Genomic DNA, 16801 nt, shown 5'->3' with positions numbered 1-16801 from the left:
ACATGTATAAATGGGCATATATTTTCTGGGACATAAAACACCCTCTTGTAAGAGGGGTTGATCTATAGATTTTAGTTTTAATGGCATCTTAAAATAAATATTTGTTGTTTTATTATTACTACCAGCAGTGGAAGATTTTGTTTTAAGCAAAACCAAATAAAAAACAAAGATAATTAAAGGAATCTGATTTGGCATCAGAAATTAGGCACAAATTTTTCCGATACGGATTTCAATATCCCCAAAAGTTCCGATTTTTCAGGGTTCTGATTCTGATCACTCATCTCAACACTAGAACCTATACTGAATTTTGATCTGAACCCTTTATTTAATTCATGGTTAGAGATTCTTCTATTAGTCCTGAGTGAGTTGAAATGTTTGTTATTGCCTGTAGTAAAGATTGAACCTTCAAGTTACCTAAATATGGTATAGATTTCTGGTGTCTCTGTATAGACCAGACGACTTTTTACAAATATAATTTTATAGAAAATCCAACAATTAATTCTTTTATTGAAGGATTTACAATAATATGAAGCTGTATTACAGCTTTGCATCCATCCGAATATTTGTTTATAACTTAAAAATTGAAAATTATATTAAAAAAGAAAAAAGGTAATTTAGGATTTTGGATTGGAAGTAAAAATACATTGAGATTCTCATTTATTGGCAAATGTGCCTGTTTGTATACTTAAATTTTCAAAGAGTTTTTACCCCCCCTCTCCACTGAAAACAAACAACAACAAAAAAGCAAAATAACATTGTTTAAATTTATTTTCTGTTTTTCTATTAACTTTTGCATGTATTTTAAGTTGAAATTTTACAATTTTAATATTTATCTATTTTCATTTTCTTGTTGATTTTAATTAAAAAAAATGCAGAATTAAAGAAACATTAGTTTTATATATATATGTATTTGTGTAATTGATTAAAAGAAAGCTTAATTTTATGATAATAATCAAAGAAATCAATGAAATGTTTCCTATACATAAATTATTGTAAAAGCAACCATTTTAAGAGTATAACATGATTATTTGAATTTTCATACTAATATCTCTAACTTTTTAATTATCATTTTTTAATGAAAATTATTTGAAACTTATATTTTTGCATTTCTATAGATTCCCCAATGGATTCAGATTTGGCTGATGGCTATGATGGGTACACCATCAAGCAGATAGGTAAGCATAAAGATTTGCATAATCAACTTTAACATTTATTTAAATATTAAATATGATAAAAGAGATGAAAATTTATGGATTTCGAAATACCTGTAATGTCTTGTTGAGTGTCCATTTGCACAAAGAAAAAAGTACATCTTTAGAGTTATGGACGTTTTTGTATTACTTTTCATGCATAAACAATGACCTATTTTAAAAGACAAACTACGACAACAGAGAGGAGATGGAAAAACAGATTGTAAAGAGATTTGTATATTTGGGAAAGCGATTTTGATAGTTTTGTGTTAGTGTTGTTCACTGTCATTGAAACAAGTTTCAGATCTTATTGTGCCACAGAAGATTTTTACAACTTCCTAGCTGTGATTTGAAATTTTTAAGCAAAAAAACAAAAACCAAAAACCCCCCAAAAGCCTTCGTAATATTTCTTTTGTTAAGAGAAAAATATGACAATAATACGATCTTGTAATATGGATCTTAAAGACTGGTTTAGATCTGATGATCTTGGATCGCTCTAAACACTTTCCCACACCTGAGGCGATTCTCTATCTCTACAAATCTATTATCAGACCATGTATGGAGTAATGCTGTCATATTTGGCCTGGTGAATCCCTGTCCCATTTGAGAGATTTTAATAAGCTACAGAAACGTATCTGCAATTTAATTGGCTTCAATCTATCTACTTCTCTGCAACCTCTCTCTCACAGACATGATGTTGCTAGTAGTGGGGGCAGGTTATCTCAATATTCCATAAAAATCTTTCGCTTAGTCATACATAGTATGTGAAAGATTGTTTCAGCAATCTGCCCCAGTATAGTCTCAATCTTTTCTATAAATACTATTATGGCATGTGTTCTTCAGAATTGTCTGATCTATTTCCGCTTCCTTTGTTCCAGCTTGTTTGACTTGTTGGTCTAGTGGTCTCCATCAATTCGCTGTTTTGATACCTCATTGTAATACAGCTTCTTATTAAAGTAGCTTCTTTCCAAGAACCGCAAGCTTTCTGCTGACTATTTTCTCCCTAATTTAAACCTTGGTCTTTTCATTACTAAAGTCAATAGGCATCACCTTTCTTTGCTATAATCGTCTTTCTTTCTTGTTAGCTCCTTACATTAAATGGTTTCATGCCTTGTATGGGGCTGTTGTGCAGAGCAAGAGACTTCATTGATTTTAGTGTTAGTAGATATAGAAAAGTAGAGGTCAAGACCACAGGAAATTTGGGAGGAAGTGATAAGGATGGATTTGAAAGAAAGAGGGATAAATAAAGACCTGCCCAGAGGTAGGTTAGTTTTTAAATAAATTTCTAAAAGCTATCAAACAGTTTTTGCCATAGCAATCCAGCTATTTTCTAGCCGATATCGATCATCTTGAATAATTAAAAAGAAAAAAGTTAATGGAAAATGTTTAAATCTTAATTTTTACTATGAAATTCAAGAAAAGTTAAATAAAAAAAACAAAAAAACTAGATGAGTACTTCTACTAATATATAATGTTTTTCATATCATTGTAGGTCGCTACTTGTGGTCTCTCCTCTGCAAATATTGGATCTTTATATGTGCTGGGATGATGCTTACAATAGCCATCCAAGATGTTGTGGCTTACAGACTTGTCTACCTCATCTTTTTTCTATATTTCATACTCGCTTTCCAGGTAAGTCTGGCTTTCTATTTTTATTAATGTTCTCCCCCACCCCTTGAATTTTTACTTATATATTGAGACTACATGACTAATTATATTATTGTTGAATGCATGCACCTCACGAAGAAGAGACCATTGAGACAATATATGACATTTAGCGTCAAACTACCCCAAGCATCTTCAGAATGCTGTCAATTGGAAAGGAAAAGGAAGTTTACAGATCCTTTAACTATTGATCCATAAAGTACCGCTTGTGGAGTAAAGGCTTGGGATGTGATGTTATGGGGATTTACCCACTATAACTGGTCTTGATGTGTCGACCACATAAAATCTAGTGTCGACTGTAAAAAATTACATTTACACCTGACATTTGTAATGTGATGGCAGCTTATTTCAGTGCTATGCATTTTGGTAGATTGATTGATCCAGGTATTGAATTTCTATACAGAAAATACTGAAAAGATGCACTTTCTTTCAGGGTTAAAAAAAAGTTAATGAAGGTTTTTTTTTTTTATATTATAATTAACAAGATTTATACAGAATGTTATTTTTATAAGATTATATTAAACCTTTATCCTCAAATTGTCTTCTGCTTTTGATCTAGCCACAATCACTACCAAAATTTCCCTTACTCGCTTTCTGTACCTAAATCTGAACTCAGATTCCATGAACAAAATTTCTTTCCTAGAACTGCCTGCTTGTAGAACTCTGTTCCACTGGAATGCTTTCTGGTTGACTACATCATGATCGTTTTCAAATCCAATGTATACAAGTTTTTGATGTCTCACTCCCTTAAATAAACATTCTTCCAGACAACGATCACTAAGCTAATGTTTCCGTGACCACTTTGCACTTATTAACCGGTATCCTTGAGTAGCCTTTGGACCTTGATAAGTGATTTCCATGTAAAAATAAAAATAAAAGAATAAGTGCTGACGTGTTCTGAAAAAAAAAAAAAGAAAGTCACATTGTCAAGTTTCATAATAATCTGCCTAAATATAAAAGATTGTAAACATAAAAAAAAAAAAAAAACATTTTTAGCCATTTTTTTTTCTCTTATTTTTGAAGTACCGGTGTTTTGGACTTGGAAAATTTTGACTGTAATTCTGTTTCACATGTATTTAATTTCCTGTATATTGCTTACTAGGTTACATATTTAAAGACACTTTTATTAAATACGAGGTACCTTCAATAAATTTTCAGATCTTTTTATGTGGGCATTTTTATTGATAGTACACACATGAAACTGTAGTCTCCTTTGAAGTAATCTTTTCCGGCTGCAATGCACTTGTTGTACCATTCCAACAACTTCTGGAAGTCCTCTTCTGTGAGCATGTCAATGACCCTCGTCACAATCTCTTTCATCTCGGTTGTTTCATAACTACAGCCTCTAGAGTTTTTCTTGAGCTTAGGGAATAACCAAAAGTCACAGGAAGAAAGGTCGGGATTATAAGGAGGGCAAGGAACTGTCTTGATGCCCATCTTGGTCAAATAATTTGTTACGAAGATGGAATTGTGGATTGGTGCATTCACAAAAATCTTCCATATCTTCAGTTCCTTGTGAATAATTATGCGTACAGTTTCTACACTGACATCAAACTGTACATTTATTGTCTCTATAGACACACCACTGTCCTTATCCATGAAATTCTTTATTTGGTCAGTAAGCTCTGGTGTTCTGACTTCCTTACTCCTACAGACTCCCTGCCTTCCTTGAATTATTTATGCCACTCAAAAACTGATGCTTGATTCATGCAAGATGGTCCAAAAGCAGTCTGAAGCATTCCATACATTTGTGTGGCATTTTTTTCCAAGTTTAATACAGAATTTTATTGCATATTGTTCTTCTAAAGTGTCCTTATGTCCAGATTGCATTTTTGAAATTCATCAGCTGTTACAACCAGACTTTAGTAGGGTGTATTCCAATTCCTGCTGTAGCTGTTCATTTGAAACGTGAAATCATAAAAATTTGTCAGTCATCTCATAAATTGTATAGCAATAATATACTGAATTTTTAAGAGTCTACAATTTTAAATGCCTGTACAAAAAAGTCTGGAAACTTGTTAAAGGCAGCTCGTACATTTTATATTCTTTTGCATTTATTGGCTTGAAAGCCACTAAATAAGTTGAATAAGATTTGGAAACTTTAAACGCAGATCTTCATACCAACAGTGGGAATATTTTTTCGTGCTGGAAGCTGGGCATTTACAAGCATCACGGAAAGCAAGTAAGATGGGAACTGCACTTGAATGTTGAGAATAATCTTTAAAGGATTAAGTAACAAAAAAGGTAAATTAATAAGCATAACATGAGAAAAATAAAAAATAAAACACTTTAAGTTCATTGAGTACATGTGAGGGAAAATTGATGAGTTGGTACAGCAGCAGAAGAGATAGAGCAGAAGTAACTTTTTTTTTTTTTTTATAAACTCATGTTCACCCGAAACAAGGCAAATTGCCACTGAGATACAAGGAGCTACTGTGAATTAAGTTTAGTGGCTATGGTTAGTGACACTCTAACTAGGAAGTTTAGCAGTGTAATGCTTGTTCAACTTCTGCATGTTTTAGTGCAGTTGAAGAAGCAGTATACAGGGAGGGAATTCCAAGAGAGTTTTACAGTGAAATATGAGATTTTGCTGTCTGTCGGGTGTATTGATGTCGGTGTTAAGAGTTCGTGAAAGTACATGTAAACAAGCACAGGGATACAACGTTGTGGCAAAGGATCAGTAGTTGGAGATGACACCGGATTGATCATTGAAGAATCGGGGAAGATTATGGATAGATAGTGGAGGAAAGTCTGACATAGGGATAGTTTTTAATGGCTAACTTTGATTTGAAAAAGAAACCTTGAGGTTAAAGCAATTAAGTCTCAACTTTCTGTACCTAAATCTGAACTCAGAACTTCAAAGTAAAAATTTCTGGGATTAAATTTGACACACTGCTATCAAACTGTCAAAAGCTTGTTAATCTAAAACTCAACACTTTGCTGTCAAAAACTCACACTCCAAACATTGCTGACAAGACTCGCTACTCCAACATCCAAATCAAAAATCAACCCTGTCTCTGAAAAGTCGGGCTTTTTTTCTTTTTTTTTTTTTTAAATTTCAAACCAGAAGCATCTCATTTGCACATTAGCTGACTATATCGCAAGCATGTAAAGAGAAAAGGCGGCCATTTTTTTTTTCTTTTCTTCATTCTTTTTGACTGCATGGAACCCTATATAGGCTGCACAAAAATAGGTTTGTATCAATTTTTAAGGCGTTCAATCACAATAGAGTAACTATCTTTTTGCCCTTTGGTAGCATTTCAGATCACAAAAATAATGGAAGGAAAACTTGAAAAAAAAAAATAAAGATGGGACATAAAAATAAAAAAAAGCAAAACCTCTTTAATAACGCTACTATTGTTTTCACTTTCAGTTATCCTACAGAATCTGGCGTGTGACAATGTACGTATTTTGGTGGGTGGTCATCATTTACTCCATGTTGGTGCTTTGTATGATCTATACCTACCAGTTCAGTCAATTCCCAAGTTACTGGAAAAATGGCACGGGTCTCTCAGAAGAAATGTGAGTATCTTTCTATGTTGGGATCACATGTATAATCTGATATCGGTGGACAGATCTTTAGCAATAGAACTCGTTCATATATTTTTACACTTTGACAACAAAAAGCATTGACTAAGATATATTGTGGCATCCGCATAATCTTCTCAGATTTGTTTCTGATTTAAAAAGTATAAAAGAAAAATTCTTTCGACTCATAAAATTAAACTCTAACCTTCAAGATGATACCCAGTGAACCCATACTTTCAATGCCAGTACTTTTCACTCTGTTTTAATTTTCTTATCACTTTGTTTTTGCTGGGGATGGGGCATTCTACCGGATGTCAAACATTCTCCAATTAGTTTAGTTACTCCAAACGAGAGATCTTTAAAAGATTCTAACTGTCCCTTTAAGTGCTATTGTTTGTATTTCTTTTGCACTTGGTTCACCGGGTATATTCGCCAGATAGTTTTTGAATTTCTTTTTCATTAGCCCTGTTGCTTCTAAAATGACTTGTATGATTGATATCTTAAGATTCCAGTTTCTTTTCATGTCGTACATAAGTCCTTGGTATTTTGCTATTTTCTCCCTCTCAGTTCTGTTAAGTCCAGCATCATTAGGGACGCTGACTTCAACTAGGGTTGCCACTTTCTCCCTCTTGTCCCATATCACTATGTCAGGTTTAATAGCCACATTTGCTCGGTATGTAGCTGTAGGAAATTTGTAGTTGGTAGTGGATGGTGTATGACTTATTTCCAACTGTTTTTTCTGGTAAACATGTTCCCAAGACTTGCTGCTACACTGGATATTCAAGTTTTTACAGATTCTCCAGTGGAGATATTTACACACTCCATTTTGTCGCATTATTTAATAGTCGTCCCCCAACAGGGCTTTACAACTGAATGTCAGGTGAAAGCCTGAAATAGTGGATGAGCGCCACCAGGCTATTCTTGTTCCAGACATGATGCATGAAATTATGCAGCATACTTACGGTCCTGGAAAGTATAGGGAACTCATCCGTCATCTCTCATCATTCATGAACTAAACAAGTTGATTGCAGTAAAGTTCATTGTTAATGGTGTTGCATATTAGCTGACAATATCGCATAAGTTTAAAATGAAAGATTCCGTAGAATAGAAAATCATAATCTTTTCTTAAAATTATTTTAACAGCGTATGAGCTTTTTCCTCAACTTGAACAAACACACACACACACACACATAGTGATTTGGGACAGAGCAGATATAGTGATTTGGGACAGAGCAGATATAGTGATTTGGGACAGAGCAGATATAGTGATTTGGGACAGAGCAAACAAAAAAGCGACCGTAATAGAGGTCAGTGTACCCAATGATACAGGGCTTAACAGAGTTGAGAGGGAAAAGATAACAAAGTATCAAGGACTTATGTATGATATGAAACGAAATTGGAAATTAAAAGACGTTTCAATTATACCAGTCATCATAGGAGCAACTGGGCTTATGAAAAAGAACTTTAAAAAGTACATATCAAGCATACCCGGTGAACCAAGTGCAAGTGAAATACAAACGATTGCACTGAAAGGGACCGCTAGAATCCTGAAAAGATCTCTTGGTTGGACTCACTAAAATAGGGGTAAATGTCAGACATCTGGTTGGATGTCCCATCCCCTAGAAGAAAAAGTTTAAGAAAAATGAAAAAAAAAAAAGAGACACACACAAATAAAGCAGAGCTTTTGCTGCACTGTCATTGATATTAAAAGCCTACTTTTTCAATTTAAAAATTCTTAAAACAAACTTAATATACTTTCATGGATATGTGAGCAACTTCATGAGGATTAACTAATTTGCATATTCCTTTCAAAAACGAACTTTCAACAAATTATTTGTTTTTATTGTTGCTTATTGGATGATTGATTTCATTTAATTATTATGCTCAGTTCTATTTATACATACTTTCTACATTGTGCATAATTGTATGTCATTTAAAAAATATAAGTCACATTGTATGTGTGCGGAACAGTCTCTAGCAAACTCCTGTAAATTTTTGGTCGACAAATTTGAAACTTGATACATAGGAGAATTACACCTGTAGAACAAATCTGATTTAATTTTTTGTTCATAAAAATAGTGTCAAAATTGAAAACAAAAATGTATGTGGCAGACCTAAGTCGCCAAAGTGCTCTTGTACACGTGCAAATATATATATATATATATATATAATAGAAAAATGCAAGCATGAAAATTAATATGGTTAAGCTTAAATATGGAAAAGTAAAGGACAAGATATTCTAGTTAAAAAATATAATAAATGTATAACTTAAAATATTGCAGCATTAAGAATTGATTATATGATGTTATAAAATGAATTTTAAGAAAATATTCTTAATACTGCAATATTTTAAGTTATAAATTTATTATATTTTTTACTAGAATATCCTTTCCTTTTCTTTTCCAGTTTTAACAACTAGTCCTTTACTTTTCCATGTTTAAGCTTAACCATTTTAATTTTCATGCTTGCATTTTTCTATTGTAATCCTTGATTTTTGTAGGCTTCCAGTAAATTCACTTGTTCTTTGTTTAATTTCAGTCTTATTATATGTAATAACAATGTATGGCACTCCTCTGCTTTCAATAAAATTACCCCAATTATCTCCTTTTCATTCTTTCTGTTTCACTTGTTACTTCTCTTTTCGCAAGACCGTGAATTGATAGAAACAGTAGCTGCTGAAGCGATGTGGTTGCTATGGAAGCCAGTCATAAAAAAACGTTGCTCACCTCCTTACATTTTTTTACAATTTTGAACACCAGTAAATTCATCATAACTTTGTTTTACTGAGTGAAAATTGAAAATTTTCTTTTCACAATATAGCTGAGAAGGTAATCTATGAACTGAAATAATTGTTTGAAATTTGGTCCAAAAATGAGTGAGTGGTGAAGCTTTAAAGCAGTTCTAAATGACTTCCAATTGACCATATAATCAAACACTACTGTGTTTGAATGATTTATGTTAATGGCAATTAAATTTTAATGTTTTGCTATTCATCTGACAATAGTTCAAATGGTAACGGCTAAATGCTAAAGTTTTTGGTTTATTTTTTATTCTAGCTGATGGCACCCAAATCATTTTTGTTTTTTTTCTTTTGAAATCACTACTATATAGTGGGTATACAATAATCAATAGAGTACTGACTCCATAAAAAAAATGAAATCTGTGTGAATAAAAATATATTTAAGCATATTTCACAACCCGACTATGTCGGAATGGGAAACACTACTATATATTGGGTACAATATAATAATTAATAGAGAATTGGTTCTGTCAGATAATAATAATAATTAATATGAAATTTACACAAATTAAAATATATTAAATCGTATTTTATGACCTGGTAAAACTAAGCAGCTTGCTTGTGTGTGTATGTATGTATGTATATATATATATATATATATATATATAGGTGATGATCGTCTCATAATGCAACTCTTCCATGGAGAACTTGCGAGTGTAAGCATCTACAACATAAACCCAGAAAGCGCTATAAGGATGGCCTCAAAAGGAATTTGATGGATACAAATATTGAAACTGACACCTGGGAAGAAACTACAGTTAATCGTAGCACTTGGCGGGAATTGGTAAAAATGGTTGTAGTTCTCTTCAGGTTAAGAGGATGGAGCGTGCAAAGCTTAAAAGAGCACTTAAGAGGGGGGAGATCTAGAATTTTTGTCAGGCAACCATGCAAATTGGATCTGTGAAACAGGTGGTCGTGTTCTCCTTTTGAAGGCAAGGTGTGTGAGCCACCTGAAGTTTCACAATAGCAGACCATTGTCATTCAATGTTCCACAGCGACCTCCTAGCACAGTGTGTGTAATATGGAATAAGGTATGCAGCTCGACATTTGGACTGGAAAGGCACATGGTTATGCACAAGGACAATATTCATCACCCGGATCCAATCAACGCTGTTAAAACATTGAACTTGGTGTGTCATGTATGTTATCGTCCCTGTAAGTCAGCTGCAGGCCTTCAGAGTCACCTGAGGACACATGAGAGGATACTTAATACAGAACATGAATCTTGAGACGGCAATCATCTGTGAAGATTCTGCAATCATCATATATATGTTAACTACATATGTGCATATATATTTCTATAGTGAGCTCTTGTCAAAAATCACGTCGTCTGGCTAGCAAATCGAAATGGTATAGAACTACCTAATATATATATATATATATATATATATATATATATAGGTGATGTAATTCTTGTTCTTGTCGTGTTTGCCTCAGATAACGTTTGAGAAGAGTTACGTCCCTTGCATTAATTTTAGAGAGCCTGCATTTAATGGACACATCACACAGTGGTTTCAATTAATGTTTTCATTATAAAACTAAATTCTCATTTCAGTTATAAATATATTAATAAATATTGTTGATCTGTGTCTAGGATTTTTCATTAAAATATATTTTCATATACTCGTCCTTTGTCCCCCCCCCCAACATAAATTACTAACACAGTCATATCAATATATTTTTGTCTGTCTATCTCTATATATATTAATGCGGCTAGATAAGGCTATACTACTGGTCACTAGGTTCAAATGCTGGACTGCAACACCATTCGCAGGTTCACAACATGCATGTTATCAGATCAGAAGCATAGGTGTGTTCCCATGAAATTCTCTCCTACCTTCCTAACCTTGCATCCTCTGATTTTCATCTCTTCTCAGTTTAAAAGGAAAGTGTTTCCCAGATGATATAGTCTCGATTTCTGAAATTACACCGTATTCGAGGACCAACCTGAGTTATCTACAAAAACGGTGTCCAGAGTTGCATTTAAACGATGAAAGAAATGAATAATTCTTGTTAGTTCATAACTGCACTAAGTTTTGTTGCTTTACTACTTTGATAAATATGACGGACATTATTGATTGGACACTACTTGCATATCTAGTAATATGAAACACTAAGTATTGATCAATACTGACAAGTGATTTGTGATTGTACATCTAAAATCAAATAAGTTTAATACTCTCCAAATACTAGAATTGTCTGCAAAGACCCGTGGTGTAATGGATAAAGGACTAGATAAAATGGAGTTCTAATTAACCGTCTTCTGTGCAAATGATACTAAGAATACAATTATGAATCGTTGACAGAATAAGAATATGATATTCCTGTGGATTAAATAAAGGGTTCCATTCAAAATTCTATGTAGATTTCTAAGTTTGGCCAGATACACTATTTTGGAAATTGTATTTAAAATTTATCCTTTTTTTTTTTTTTTTTTTTTTTTTTTTTTTTTTCAGACTCCGTGACCTTGGCCTCCAGCAATATGATGTGAAAGGACTCTTTGTCAAACTGCTCACCCCAACAAGTTTCCTTATCGTCATCATCATCCAGGTGCACTATTTTCACCAACCTTTCATGCACCTCAGCGGACTTGAAAGATATAGGTAAGAAATGGGGGGGAAAAAATATTTGGTTTTATATGAACTTTCTCAGTGTCTTCTTTTTGGACCCCCCCCCCCTCCAATAAAGGAAATTGGATCTAGTAATTCACTCCATTTGTCTGTTCATTTGTTCGCACTTTTCTCAATAACAACATTTTAGATTTTTCAAAAATTTTGCACAAACATTAGTCATGATGAAAGTAAATTTTTGCCAGAACGGATTTTCCACAATAATTCGGGTTGCCCTCCCTAGAGGCCATTATAGGGGTAAAATTGCCCCCCAAATCATTTGTCTGTTGGTTTGTTCACACTTTTCTCAATAACCACGCCTGGAATTTTTTTTTGAAATTTTGCACGAACATTAGTCATGGTGATAGTCAGTTTTTCATTTGTGGAGAGGGACCCCATATGCTCTGCTTGTTCTATTCATTTTTCCCTTGTCCAAGAAATTAGAGATTTTCTGATATTATGCAAGCTTGCTCTCCATTTCTCACAATTCAGTGAGTCAGCTCCCTTTCCAAATTCTCCTGTCTGCAGTATTGTCTTATCACTTTTTTTTTTTTTTTTTACTTGGAGGTCAACCATTATCAAAGCTTGGAGGTTACTCTACGGTACTCTAACAGTTAATCACTGTTATTTATACAATGAGAGAACACCATGATGCTCAGTAATGGTGGAACTTGGTTAGGTTTTACTTATATAAAAGTATATATTGCTCAACAAGAACTTATTTACATAACTTGTAAGCAAGTGCAATAAGTATGCTTTGGCAGGCCAATCTTCCTGCGATTTAAGACCTCCATGCTTCTGCAGCAGGTTATCCAGGATGATGAATGTTTCACATGACCATACCAGTGTTATTGATGTATTCTTAGGATAGCCTTCATTCTGGGTAATGGCAGTGCTTCCAGCAAATCCTTTGACCCGATGTGTTAGGTTTGGTCAGATATCCATTTGATTATGTATCTGTCATTGCATTAATTGCCATATACAGCTTCTATACCCCCCACCCCCACACACACACACCACCCCCAGACATAGAGAAAGACAGTATGATATCAGAAGTGACAACTCGCAAAATTAAATATATTTGCTTCCTGACTCAAATGCACCATACATTAAAACCCTTTTGACTCTTTTCAAAACTCAATCAGGTTCTGCAAAAACAAAAACAGCCCCCCCCCCCTTATTTCTTTTTTTCTTCCCCCATTTCCCTCCTGACTTAAAATGCACTGGACAATAATATTATAACCTTTTCCCTTTTCAAAACTCAATCATGTTCTGCAGTGCCAGGAATGAAAACAGAATTTACGACAAGCAAATCAAGCGCTACAAATTTTTGATAGAAAATATGAAGCATAAAAAACTATTAAATTATTGGATTCGGCATGAATAACCTAAAAGGGGTTGATATGCTGTGAAACAATAATTAAACCAATATTGATTGTTCTAATTAATTATTAGCAAGACATGGGGGATGGCAAAAGTAACAAGAAAAATAAATGAAAGTTTTTGCTTTTTACAAAATAACTAAACGTATCCACCATGGATATCAAACATTGAACTCAAGCCAAGATTGAGATATCAGGTTTCAGATAATATCACTCATGATCAAGACAATAAAATAGATGATGATCATCATCATAAAACCTTTTGATTTAAGTGTATATCTTATGAAATATATCTAAAATATATGTTGAGTGCTGAAAGTAGTTGCGAGTTTAGTTCTTATCAATAGGGTAAGATCACCAAAGGTAAGTTCCACAAACTGTTGTTAGTTCTGCCATCGAGAGCTATCTCTCTCACTACCAGAATGAAGGGTATATAAAGATGCTGTTTGCGAGTGAGTTTAGCTGCCACCCAGTCCTCACTCACCCGTCTCCAGCATAACAACAACAATTATCAAATGAAAATGTCAGATCAGAGCTTTGATAACTTGTTTGATGTACTAAAACTTAATGAAATTCTGACGATCAGTAGTCTATATTGGTTTGGTCACATTGAAAAAGTAACTCCTGAATTAAAAAAAAAAAAAAATGCAAATTACCTTGAGGTAAAGGGGTATAGGAAAGTTGGACGACCAAAGAAAACTTGGATGCAAACTGTTAACAAGGATCTTAGGCAAGAGAATTTGAATGGAATCAATTTTCAAGATCATAAAGCTTGGAGACCGAGATTGCAGATTGTCAGAAAGCATCAGACCATCCCAGCCCCCTGATCAAATAAAATCAGTTGATAAAATGGATGAAACTTGTATTTAATATATCGGCTGCAGCAATAAAACCTTACATTTTTTTCACACTGTTGATGGCTGATTATTAATCAAGATAACAAATGATGTCTTTATATACTTAATGTTTTATTTGTTTACTTTTTGAAATATTTTTCGTTTCAACAGTGAGCAAATTAATGGAAGTTTTGAGGGAACTTTTTTTCCCAGACATTTGGTCATGTGATCTTATACCATGAGAAATTTTTCTCTTTGGCTACCTGAAAGCTGAGGTCAACAAGCATAGATCAATGATATACTATGACGAAAGAGTCCTGATATATCATCGGAAGTCACTGGGTAAAAAAAAAAACATCTTCCCAGACTTTCAGGAATAGAAACTATTTAATGAAAACTATTTTCAATATGTAAATTAAAATAAATCACAACTTTTGTTTTCTAAATATTAAATTATTTAAAATATGTTTTGGTCCAGATTTCTTTACTGCAGAATAGAAAAAAGTACACCATGAACCATCTTTTCTTATGCTTCCTGGACTGCTGTTGTTACTATGTACTTTGATGGCTGACCATTTGGAAATACCAGATGCTACATGTAAAACCCAGTGGTCATACAAAATGATGACCAGTACCAATCTGATGATTGAAACAAACAATTCAGGATTGTTTGTTACGATCTGCGTCAACCAGATCACAGTGTAGTATCTGTTCTTCAGATGCTGCACTTCAATTTCTTGTTCTTTGTCAGTAGAGGAGAAAGCCTTCACGACTGAGACAATTTTAAATTTTTGTTCCTTTTCTCCAAGTTAAAAAACGATCCTGGTGTCTAACTCTGTTCCGTGGGGAGGTATTGTAAATAGGGACTGATGACAGATCAAATTCAGAACTTAGATTTACCAAAATGGACATTCGAATTTAAAGTAAACAGGAGATGTTTTCCTCAGAGAATCATTATTTTTGTTTGATAGTTTGAAACAATCACTTGTCTGCAAATTTTGGCTGAGATTTGTTCTCTACTGTTGACTTTCTTTCAGCCTGGGCTGCTCCTATGTTGTGATCATGTATTTAGATGGTGATCTTTTGAAAATACCAGATGTGTGTATAACTCAGTTGTAGTGGCCTTACAGGTTGATAACCGATACTAATCTGCATATACAATAAACATAACATTTATTTGTTTGTTATGATTTGCATCGACCAGTAATTGGCTGGTGATGGCAGATTGAATTCAGATTCAAATAATTTTATTTAAATTCTATATTGTGACTATGTACTTAGAGGGTGATCATTTGGGAATGTTTGGTGCTCCGAGTGGAACATGGTTCTCATAACCTTGTAAACTGAGGATAACATCAAGTACAATGAACATAAAACAGTCCTGAGTTGCACCGACTCCACATTGACCAATAATGACAGATCCAATCTAGAATCTAATCTATAAAATGTCCTTTTTTTATGCAGCCTGTATTAATTGATAACAGTTCTGTCAGTATAATATTTGTATTCTTATTGTTCTTATTAAATTCTCCCCTTTTCAGAAGAGAATTTGCAAATACAGATTCAGTAGATGTGACGGCTGAAGATGGTCATGTGACTGAAGACACAGGTCCAACAACTTCTGATACAGAATCAGAGGGTAGAGTGTTAAATAGACGTACGTATAAAATATCTTATTATCCCTCTGTGTAAAAATAATACTTTTATTTGCCTCCTATATAGACATATATAGACAAAACCTTGAAATTAAATTAAACAAATTATATATTAATTTTCAACCACTTTTTTTTTTCTTACAGAGAACAAAAACTCATAACGTTCATCAAAAAAGTATTTTATTGATCATTGGAGCAAACAATTTTGGCGCATACTAATGTGTGTGAAATCCACTATATTTATTTTAATTTTCTTTAGTATGAAACTTGATTATATAGCTTGCGCATCGCACATGGTAAAAAGATGTTACGACTCATTAAAAAAAGTCTTCTAATAATAGTTAGACAGATTGCAACAAAACTATTCTCAGTGGAGGGGAAGACATTTCTTTGTTTTTGTTTTTTGGCGATGTCTGATAAAATTAAAAACACACACACACACACGCACGCACGCACGGTGTCCAAAAAGTCACTGAAGGGTTTTGAACTTAAATAGATTCTTTATTTTTAATATCTTTATGTGATTTTAACACAATATTACTAAGACATTGGGTGGTAGTGGGAGGAATGCCAAATTCAAGCTATTTTCAGTGGAGGGGTAGCCTTTTCTTTGTTTTTTGTGGATATCTGATGTTTTAGTAAAATTAAAACACACACACATACACACATATATGTGTGTGTGTGTCCAAAAGGTCACTGAAGGGTTTTGAAATTAAATAGATTCTTTATTTTTGATATCTTTCTGTAATTTTAACAATCTTTCTAAAACATTGGGGGGGGGGATGCCAAATTCAAACAATCTTCATTTATGAACAATAATGACTTTTAAATGTTGCACATTTGTACTCTTTTCAAAACATTATTCATGACAAATTTCAGAATCTCTGGATTGTGATTCACTCTCTTATTTTGTTCCTGATGTTTTCTTTCAATTCTTGCAGGGTTTGTTAACATAGACTCCTTTTTTAAGACATCTCCACAAGAAAAAGTCAGAGCTAGTCAAGTCTGGGGAACCTAGTGGATATTTTATATTGCCATCGCATGCAATTGACCTCTGATTTTGGTAAAACAATTTCACAACTTGCATACATTGTTCAGTGCTACAGTTAACAAATTAATTTCCAAAATATTTTCTG

At 33.4% G+C, this 16801-nt stretch overlaps 1 protein-coding gene across 4 annotated transcripts in view; it reads left to right on the top strand.

The window, feature by feature from the left end:
• LOC145277924 (piezo-type mechanosensitive ion channel component 1-like) overlaps positions 1-16801 on the top strand; it is a 562742-nt gene that overhangs the window by 329575 nt on the left and 216366 nt on the right. For all 4 annotated transcript variants that reach the window (XM_080129998.1, XM_080129997.1, XM_080129996.1 and 1 more), the window contains 5 exons: positions 1116-1175; positions 2683-2822; positions 6229-6377; positions 11640-11786; positions 15552-15667. In XM_080129998.1, the coding sequence (XP_079986124.1) occupies positions 1116-1175; positions 2683-2822; positions 6229-6377; positions 11640-11786; positions 15552-15667 (612 nt within the window). The remainder of the gene's footprint in view (positions 1-1115; positions 1176-2682; positions 2823-6228; positions 6378-11639; positions 11787-15551; positions 15668-16801) is intronic.

This window comes from Euprymna scolopes, chromosome 6 (genome assembly GCF_053919585.1).
Source record: "Euprymna scolopes isolate OS-2025 chromosome 6, ASM5391958v1, whole genome shotgun sequence".
Taxonomy (NCBI): domain Eukaryota; kingdom Metazoa; phylum Mollusca; class Cephalopoda; order Sepiida; family Sepiolidae; genus Euprymna; species Euprymna scolopes.
The sequence above is the reverse complement of the archived record's forward strand: the minus strand, read 5'-3'. Positions and strand labels throughout refer to the sequence as shown.